General features: G+C 37.9%; 1 protein-coding gene across 1 annotated transcript in view; it reads right to left on the reverse strand.

Annotated features, from left to right (window-relative positions):
- The window catches only part of arhgef25a (Rho guanine nucleotide exchange factor (GEF) 25a), a 70,849-nt gene extending 60,806 nt beyond the window's left edge, over window positions 1-10,043 (reverse strand). Inside the window, exons 1-2 of the mRNA XM_060893438.1 lie at window positions 9,385-10,043; window positions 3,927-4,062 (exon numbers count right to left, since the gene is read on the reverse strand). Coding sequence (XP_060749421.1) covers window positions 3,927-4,062; window positions 9,385-9,480 — 232 coding nt within the window. The 5' untranslated portion in view covers window positions 9,481-10,043. The remainder of the gene's footprint in view (window positions 1-3,926; window positions 4,063-9,384) is intronic.
- Between the last annotated feature and the right edge of the window lie 262 nt (window positions 10,044-10,305).

Consider the following 10,305-nt stretch of genomic DNA (forward strand, 5'->3'; position numbering starts at 1 on the left):
TAACAATATTTTAGAATGACCACATTAATATAAAATTAATTAATCAATGTTCTGGCCAATCAGATTTAAGAATTCAACAGCGCTATTGTGTATACTTGGCTGAAAATGAAAATTTTGGCCCTATAATTTCTGTGGTTTTCTGAAGGACTTTTCCACTACTTATTCCGCTACTGAAAGCATATCTCAGTCAATATGCAGACCACGTATAATTTTATACCCTTCATTGTTTATTTGTTGCCCAATAGATTTTGAGTTGTCTTGTTAAATGTCCCAATGTAAACAACCTTGAGGTTTTTACTAAGAATTCATTAGTTAAAGCTTGCAATAAATGTGTTTTTTTAATTATTAAAAGCAAAAAATCTTTTTTTATATAATTTCTGCACACATTAAATTATTCAAGGCTTACTTATTTATATTATATACTTATACTTAATATATTGATATTTAGGTACATGTGGTGAAAGATAAAAGGAGGAGTTGGCTTTATGCATTTGACACAGGCTCATCCTGCACGTCGAGGCGTCTGGATGCTTTACGGCTGACGTTTCAGGCCGTCTGGTTTGGCCTGCAGCCCAGAGCAGAGCTGCTGAGAACAGCAGTCTATCAAAATGTCATCCACTCAGGAGCAATGACCTGGGATCCTGTCTGCTCCCCACAACAACACTGCTTTATTTTCAAGACTAAAAGTTTGCACTTTTACTTTATTTACACGCACTGTCATTGTCTTAACACTGACATCTGCTTCTTATTTTCTGACACATAGGACAGCAACGCTCGAGGTGGATAATAGCTTAGTTAGAAATTAGTCTATGGTCTAATCATGATGGGATAAGTGCTGAAATAGAAATGTTCACTTACTTGCTCATACAAATATATGCAATATTAAAGCCTGACTCACGCAAACGTGATTTTTGAGCAGGCCAGCTGGAAGCCTGCGGTAGCCCTTTTAAGGTCAGGCCTGGCTTAGCCACCAGGTCCCCTGAGAGGCTCAGATGTAGATTCCTGTAGCTGCCTTTTTTTAGGGCAATACAAGGATTTAATGGATCATAAACCTATGAATGACTAAATGTGCAATTAAAGCCAAGTCATGAAAGTATCCTTTAGAGCAGGGATGTCAAACTCCTTTTAGATAACAGACCACGTTACACTTAGTTTGATATAAAGTGAGATACAGTTTCATTCATGAACATTTTGAATGCACAGATGGATTGAACATTGATACATAGGTACAGTATATCACTTAAAAATGACGAACAGACTGCATTCATTTCTAAAAGAGGGGAAGAAATTTTTTACTTAATTGGCATTATATGCCATGAATCTAAACACAGTATCCTTTAATATTAAGCAGAATTATATATTGGTTGCAAAATGACATATTCAAATCAATAAAGTTGTGATAATATGATTTTATTCCCAATTGCTGTGAAACAGATGTTTATAGTATTAAATTTTTAGCTTGAAAATGAGGCATGATGCATCGTTAGCCCATTTTGTCAGTAGCTACTGAGTATATTCCTCTGTTTTACCCTAAAAGGAACAATATTTTTAAATCTTTCAATTTAAATATGATTTCAGACTCAAATTACAAATTGCAACCTTTAAAGGGGCATCTTCTGGCTCAAAATTTAAAAACTCAGCTAAACATGGCTGTTGAAAATAATATACAGTAGCCAAGCTGTACAAATTCATAGTTTTTGTTAATTATTTCTTTCACTTTTTTGTTTTTGTTTGTTTGTTTGGGTTTTTTTTTTTTTTTTTGGTTGTTTTTTTTTTTTTTTTTACAAACTGCCACAATGCATCCACAATGAAATGGAAAAGAAAGTGATTGATTATGCAACATAATACTAACCGCACTGGCAAGAGTATGACATGCAAAAGAAAGATTAAAAGGCAGTAACATTATATGTGAGTATGAAAATCCCATGGAAATTTGGGACAAGGAAAGATTACGCATCCAGCAGTGGTGAGTAGTCTGCAATTCCCAAAAGCCTTATTGGAAACTATTGAAGATGAAGTATAATTCCAAACACATTTTCACTGCTCTTCTTAACTTTAATCCTTGAAGTGTTCTGCACCTTATAACCTATCTTCTCTCACTAGCTTCGGGGTTTGTGAGGAAATAGGAGCGTGTGGTATTATTAAAAACAAAAAAAAAAAAATTAGATAATGTAAGTCGCTCTGGATAAGATGCATCTGCCAAATTATGTAAAAGTAAAATAGGTAACTTGGCAATTGTCTGTTTCCTGTTGCTGTGTATCTAAGCTTTCCACTCTGACAAAGATCAGCTATCTCTGATGCACTTGGCACAACCTGGCTTGTTATGAAAGAGCTGCTAAATGACTCAATCCAAATTTGAGGAGCTGGCTAAGTCTGTTCATGGGTGAGCTATAAAGTGTGCTGAGTGAAAGAGTCAATCTGAGAGATAAATATAATTATACCAACACTGTGGGACACTGGGACACTGCACTGCAGTTAGAAATGGTAAAGATGGAATAAAAGAAAAAGCGGGACAGTCTCACTTCAAAACCCAGCTTCTGCTTGTGATTTAGAGAATACTTGCTCAGTCCCGTAATTCCAGTGAAGCCACCAGAAGGCATATTGTTCCTAATCTTTACCAGATGGGTGGTCTCCAGTGCTTCTATCCTTCTCTGAAGAAACAAGAGCCGGGGCCTCCTCATCTTCAGCAAAGCATGGTAACTCCACCCTGACCCTTTCAAATCTTATTAATGGACCACTTAAATTGCATTACCACGAGAGAGAGAGAGAGAGAGAGAGAGAGAGAGAGAGAGAGAGAGAGAGAGAGAATGAATTCAAGAAGACCGGTCTTTAGACCTTTTGCTAAAGTAGATACAGTTTGTAAACCATTACACAGTTGTCCACCACTTAAGCACAGCTTTGAGAAATCTGACCTCACATAATCCTGTGTAATTAGAGTGCGGAGAAAGTCACGTCAGTAGAACACAACCCTAGCTGGTTGTGGTATCGCTGACGGTAATATTCATTAGATGAAATTTTGGCAGATCGGTCTCGTCTGAAATCAACCTTGTCATCATTTTTGACCTCACATCACGTGCAGCACATCATATGTCAGCTCACCATCTGTCCATATGGTGCTAACCGTAGTACCCGGTTCCCTCAAGGCACTTACAAAGCTCCTTTTGTTCCATTGCATTCAAGGAAAGAGTGAATGCACGCAAACATTTCCTAGGCAAAATAACTATGGCTGCATTCGATATGCTTTTTTCGGGCATCTGGAAGTTGTTCTCAGCAGCTACTCATCAGAGTTTTCAGAAAATTAGCGGCCAGTCTGATTATCAGCACAGGCTGTGCAGTTAAAGGGTGTGGTTCATTAACCTCAGGATTACTAGTGTAACAGATCCAATCTGATAAAAACCATGCTTATCTGTACAAAGCACAGTCACGCCCACAGCATAATTGTGTGATTTGTCTGCAAAGCTAGAGTTGCAGGTCAAGAATATTTGGACTAATATACTTAGAGGAAACTATTAAAAGAACGTTTTGGTTCATGGTAATAGCCATGGGCAGATTTGTAAATATTTGGCAGCTTGCATACAACATGAGCCAGTCCCAATGGCAGAAATGCTGCTCCTGGTGGTGATTAAAAGTAATGATGGGCTTTTCCAGTAAGAGCTATTGCCCGGTCATGCTATTAGCTTTGTGTAACAGTGTATCATGTCAGATAGAGTGGAGAGTAGATGACACAAAAATCATTTACTAACTGTAAAGGAGATATGTCTATTTTTGACTCGTGTACAGAGTAACTTTGCTATTTCTGTTGACTGCAGCATGTCACTATTCTGTTCTCGGCTGAATCTGGAAATGTGACAACTGTCAGATATGATGGATTAAAAATTGTGTCTGGGTTGAGCTGAACAGAACCAAATAAGGCCTGTAAATCTTACCTTCTTTGTCTCTTTGCCCTCTCTCAGGGCTGTCCCGAGATTCCTGCTCCCACTCAACCCTTTCCTGATCCCACTGAGACTGGCTTGCTGCCTTTCTTTCGCCATCCACTGGCAGCTCCTCTGTGCCCTCTGAGCTCTGCAAAATACACATGAGAACATAAATGATGGAAAAAATATCTGTAAAATTAGTCTCCTTAAGTTAATTATGCACAACATTAAAGCCAACACTTGCCTCATGTTTGCAGCATCCAATGAAGAGGCTTAGTAAAGGAAATAGCCAATCTACTACACTACAATTTGTGGAGCATAAAAGCCCTGCTGAGCTTCAACATCTCATAAATGTCTTTAAAATGTCTCTTGTGTCTATGACAGACTTTATTTTGGCAAAGTGAATGGAACTTTAGTTCACAGTCCAGAAGTTAGGGTTTATTAGATTCTGGGTATAGCTTTACAAAAACTGCCTATAGCTAGCAAAAACCATGCCCAAGATTACCACAGAGATCTGAATTTTTTACTTCTATTTTAAATGTAGACCAGCTAGCTGCCTTACTGGGAAAGTTACATCAAGTTAGTTCTAAAGCTAAACAACCAAAACAAGCAAACATTAGCTAACCAGAACAGAAAACGTATCTGTTACTCATGTTGTATGTTGCATTGTTAGCACTTTATTTATTTTTATAGCAGTTTATTTATTCTATTTTTTAATCATCTTTGTCTTGTGTTTTCTCTTCAGATTGTTCCAACATCCCAATAAGCTTATGGCTGATTAAGATTGCTGGTACTTTCAGTCCATGACTTAGTAAACTAGCATGACAAGGAGTTAGGGTTTTTTGTTTCTCTGATTGCTTGTGTTTTGAGACTCACACTCTGGATAACATCAGCTAGAGCAAGCTTATTGTTATTTATTTATTCTCTTTGCTAACTTTATGTAAAGTTCCACATGTGATTCCTGTTCTAGCTATGCTAACCTTCCCCTTTCAGGGTTTTAGCTCAATGGTATTCTTAGAACCTGACATGTTGAACTAGCATGAGGATGTGATTTTGATAGCTAGTACAAAGCACTTCTGTAGGTCATTCAGGGTAAGATTGTCTGCTGAAAATAAATATATAAATTTTCATGAAAAAAAAACAATACATAACTTGGGATCTTAAAAAAATCCAACCCAACTCACTAGCTAAACACGCTATTTAGCAAATTTCACAACATGTTCCTTTTTGAAAAATAATTAGCCAGCTACTTAATAAAGATTTTCCTAATGAAATGTTGATTGCCCTGTGTGTGGTCCTTATAGTGACAAAAAGGATTGCTTTAATGCCTCACACGAGATAGCTAATTACAAGTTACCAAATCCTATTGTAAAAAAATACATTGGGTTTTCTGGTAGGACATTTTCAAATGTCACTCAGTCTTATTTAGCTTCTTAACCAGAATCTTCACTGAACAGCCACTTCACACCATGAGCCACATGGAGGTAAGGAACATATCACTGTGTTTCGTTCTGTTGCCCAGAACACCATCCTGCCACCAGAGTGAGAATTTAAACGTGCCAGCCATCTTCTCAGATTCCAAAAGTAATGAAAATGTCTGAAACCCAATATTGGCAGCAATAGGATCCAAGGGGAACACCAGATCAAGGAGTGAAGAGGAAGAGGAAGAGCAGAGCAAAGGGAACAATAATGCCATCCCCTATGAGGCAGGGGGTCAGAAAATCCAAGGTGGATTTTCAGTAAACATCACGCTCTGAAGTACATCAAACCCAGCAACACATTCAGACAGAAACAGTCCAGTGCCATGAGGAATGTACAGATCAGAACACTGCTGAATCACTTCAATAGTGCATGTCAGAACACAGGAAGGCAAATTCCTGGACAAGCCCAAGGTGCATTGTTTTGAGGATGATAAAGTGCATGTTTAGATTAGAGAAGTCAGCTAGTCTGAAAAAAAGACTGAAGAGGCCATTTATGTCACTCTGGTAGAGAGGATGGTCTGTTGCACCACTTATTACCCGATAACAGTGCTGTCCTGACATGTTGAACACTGCGGCTTCACAACTCTGACCCTGATGTCACATCAATCTCATGACCTTACAGGTGAAACAAATACTAAATACGGTGTTTAAAGTGAAGTTAAGTGCAGCATTTTCCCACCATTCAGTAGCTCCTTGGATGAATGAAGAAGCTTGCTCACCAAGACTTAAGGTTTGTAATTCAGACATCAGGCAAAACCAAAGAAAATGCACCCTGAACTTCCTAGTCAGGAAGATGTCCTCAACCCCTATATTCCTGTAAATAAAACATTACTTTTATAGTACCAATATCTTTAGATCACTCAACATAGACACGTTCATTTGTTAACTCTGTAACAGAGTTTGCTATTTTAAGAAAGTTAATACATTATCAATTCATGATTAATATTAGCTGGCTAGCTTGTTCCTAACAAAACATGGACGCATACATGTTTTTTCCACATCAGAGTGTAAGAAATTACAGAAATTGCACCCAAATTCCACTCCAAGGTACACATCTAAAAGAGCTCATTCCTAAAAAGGTTTAAGTATCATAAGGTAATACGTTTAGGACTCTAAACGTATAAACTTGATTCAATTATAAATATGGCATCACCACGAACAAAGGGTCTAAGTGACTGCGATTAACATTTAAAGTGACCACTTGGTTGATAACAATTGTAACAATACCAAGACATTGTGTACGTGACCATGATTAACATTTAAAGACAATCATCTAGACAACAAGGTGTAGCCCAGCCATTTGGGAGACATTCAATTCTTACACTCAACACACATTCAAAGCGGAACTTCATTTAAATTACCAAAAGGGAAAACTGTATATAATGCTTGAGCAGGATTTGCTCTGGGTTCTTATTGACTCCGATGAACCCAAAGTACGTCATGTATTTTGTCACTGCTATGCTGGAATAAACTTCTTGTTCTTCATTAAGATCTTCAACATCATCGTCTTATTTTTACACAACACATTTTTTATTTCTTACAAGAGCTTGAGCACATCAAGCTCAAAAATAGCATACTTCCCCTTAGTCTAGAAGTCCTACTTCTGAGTTATGACGAATGCAGCATAATTACTACAAGACATTCTTTGATACCAATAGAAGCCTTTATTTTTGTCACATATACTTTAAAGCACAATGAAATTCATTCTTCACATATCCCAACTTTGAAAGTTGGGGTCAGAGCACAGGTCAGATATGATACAAATACCCTGTAGCAGAGATGGCTAAGGGCCTTGCTCAAGGGCCCAACAGCAGCAGCTAGGCAGTGTTGGGGCTTGAACGCTGATCAATAACCCAGAGCCTTAACTGCTTGAGCCACAAGTGCCCACTAGTGCACCAGAGACAGCTGATATAAATAAAAAACTGGAATAAAAAAAAGATATCATTGTAAGGTTTTGTTTTTTAACACTTCTCATCAGATAATTTAGCAGTTGATTAGTGGTTCGTTCTGTTTTGCTGAGTTATGTGCAGCATCATATTAGTCATATCAGTGACAGTCAGGCCAGGCGATTACACAGACTGACACAACCCTAGATTAGATTAAGACGGATTATTTACTCTATCATTATTTTTTTCCCAAAATGTCTTTGGAGAAGAAAAAACAATAATAGTAAAAAAAAATTCAATTCAATTAAACTTATTTGTATAGCACTTTAAACAATTCACATTGTCTCAAAGCAGCTTTACAGAAGCAGAGAAACAGAATAAAAATGTAACATTTTAAAATTAAATTACTGTTTCTACTATATCTCTAACATTTATCTCTAATGTCAAGCCTGAGGCAACGTGGCAATGAAAAACTCTCTGATATGATATGAGGAAGAAACCTTGAGAGGAACCTGACACAAAGAGAACCTCATCCTCATTTGGATGACACTGAACAGGAAATAATGTAAATATAAATAATATCCTTTCAACAACAGTTTAAAGTCGAGTGGAATTGTGCAACTAAGAGCTAATAGGTGAGGATAATTTCTTAGTTCATTACAGACTTAACACTAGGTTAGTGTTAGGTTAGTGTTTTTAAAAAAAAATATTTTGCACTATATTTGGAATTTGGAGTAAACAGTAAATCAGTAAACCATGTTTAACGGTGTATGAAATATATTCGAAAAACATTCATGTCATTCTTGTTATGTCATCAGTGAGACCTCAGGATATAATGCATTGCTCATCCCTTAATCATCTCATTATCAAGATATTGCAAGTTATTGATATAAGATTGTATCCCTCTCATCACACCCTGCAGTCACTGCGACATTTATTATTTACTTGTTATTGATCTACTGTAGATCCTCGTTACACAGAGAAAGTTTTGTCTTTTTTGTTTCTTGCTTGAATTAATTTTTTATTACTCAATACTGCTTTTAACACAGGAACAAAAACAAGCAGCACTCAGACAGTCTGATTGTAGTGGGATGCGAGCCTGACAGCTGCGGTGAGGAACTGGACCTGCATCGTCTCTATGGTCATGAAGCGATGTCTTAATCAGTGTTACTCAGATTCCTAGGCTTGTAGGACATCCAAAATTCCTCATGAGCATTCATCATGGTACCCATCCAGAGGTCAGGCTCTCATCAGCTTGTCCACTTCTCCTCTTCAACTTTGCTCTGTCTCTGAGCTGTGTGACAAATGTGTTTTATTTACTTTCCCGTTTTTATCCCTCTGAAAATCCCAGAAAATTCTCTGCTTATTTCTGTCTCTTGAAATAAGACTGTGAAAATCGATACATGTTTGTCCTAGAATTAATGGACTTTGGAATGAATAAGACATGATTATCCTGATGGACGTTTGATAATCTATGCTACGCATTTAATCCCCTGATTTTTCTAATGGACAGGAGGAGCAGGAGGACATGTTGCACATTTTTGTTTTCTTTCCGGAATCGGTCTCCTTATCTTCTTAGGCTCCTCCACACATAACCACACATGCCACATCTCATCTGGTCTCTGGAATGTGTTTGAAATTACAGATGCTTACTGTGCAACAAGGTCATGCCATGTAGGCAATTGGAAAGCCATTAGCAATCATTTTTATTAGAGACTGATAGTGAAAAATAAACGAGAGAGATGGTTCACAATTTATTTGATTTGTCCAGATCAAAAATGAAAAATCAGTCAGTGAAAGTTATTTGCAAAAACAATAACTAGCCACTTGTTCTCTCTGATATGAATAAGTAATTTTGTGTTGTTTTAATAAATAAAAAGATTCTGTGTGTTTTATTTACAACCAGATCTAAGTCATCATCAGGATATACATATTAAAAAAGTTCTCTATCTAGTAGTCCGAAAGAAACGCTCTGATATTTCTCTTTACGAGCACCTGACGTTTATCGTTTCACAGTGATTGTCATTTGTTGTTTATGATTAAGGAAAAAACAAACAGTACATCAAATTTAAAAGGAATTGAACGAAGGTCTGGTGTACTCACCCAGTGTTGGCTAGGCATGGCCAGTGAGCTCAGCATGTCTGCCATGGCACCTAAGATATGATCAGTGCGCCCCTGGTTCTTCTGAAGAGGTTTCATTATTGCAGCAGTTCTCCGTGTCTGTTTCTATCTCCCTCCTGTCTTCCAGAGCCGTTCTTTCTTTAATCCAGAACAATACGGCACAGCTTTGAGCTGTAGGCCAACTCCTATTTGCCTGGCCTTCTGCAATTCTCCTGCACATAAATAATTGATTGTGGAGGAGCTAAGGGTGCTTTTGTCTGGGATGACACGTGCCTTCTTTATTCTAGCACTCCTTTCTGGCTGCTGCGTCTTGAAGAGATCGCAAGTACAGCACAATTTACTCAGGCCTCGTCCCGAATCTCTGTCCGTGAGGTCACTTCACAGAGCATCATGGCATGGGTTTAAATTCATTTCTTTCAAATCTTTATCCGTCACAGTGTCCCATTCCTTTCTCCTCATGCTCTTTTGCTGTTTAGTACCTTTCTTGCTATGTGAGGACTGACTTTCTAAAGTCTGGAGTCTCTGAAGTCTCAGTTTCTCTAGGCTGTTATTGGCTGCATGCATCTACCACCCCTTCAGAAGTCCACTCCTCCCTCTCTTCCCCCATACATCGCTTGCTCCCTAGTGCTCTCTCTTACACAAGACACTGATTCTGAGTGAGTTTTTGTTTCTCCTCCTTCTTGGTTTCTTTCTGCCATCCACAGATCAGCTCTTCTCCCTTATCTCTGCCTTAAACCCATTTAACGACTCACGGATTGTGTAAACACCAAATAAGGTAGCTGGATACTACAACACTAGACTAGGGAACAGGAAACCACAGACAAATCTGTCACGAGTTATAAACAGCCTCCATTTCCATGGATTAAACTCACATCAAAACAGGAATCGTTGAACTTTTGCCAC

The sequence above is a fragment of the Tachysurus vachellii genome, chromosome 19, assembly GCF_030014155.1.
Source record: "Tachysurus vachellii isolate PV-2020 chromosome 19, HZAU_Pvac_v1, whole genome shotgun sequence".
NCBI lineage: Eukaryota > Metazoa > Chordata > Actinopteri > Siluriformes > Bagridae > Tachysurus > Tachysurus vachellii.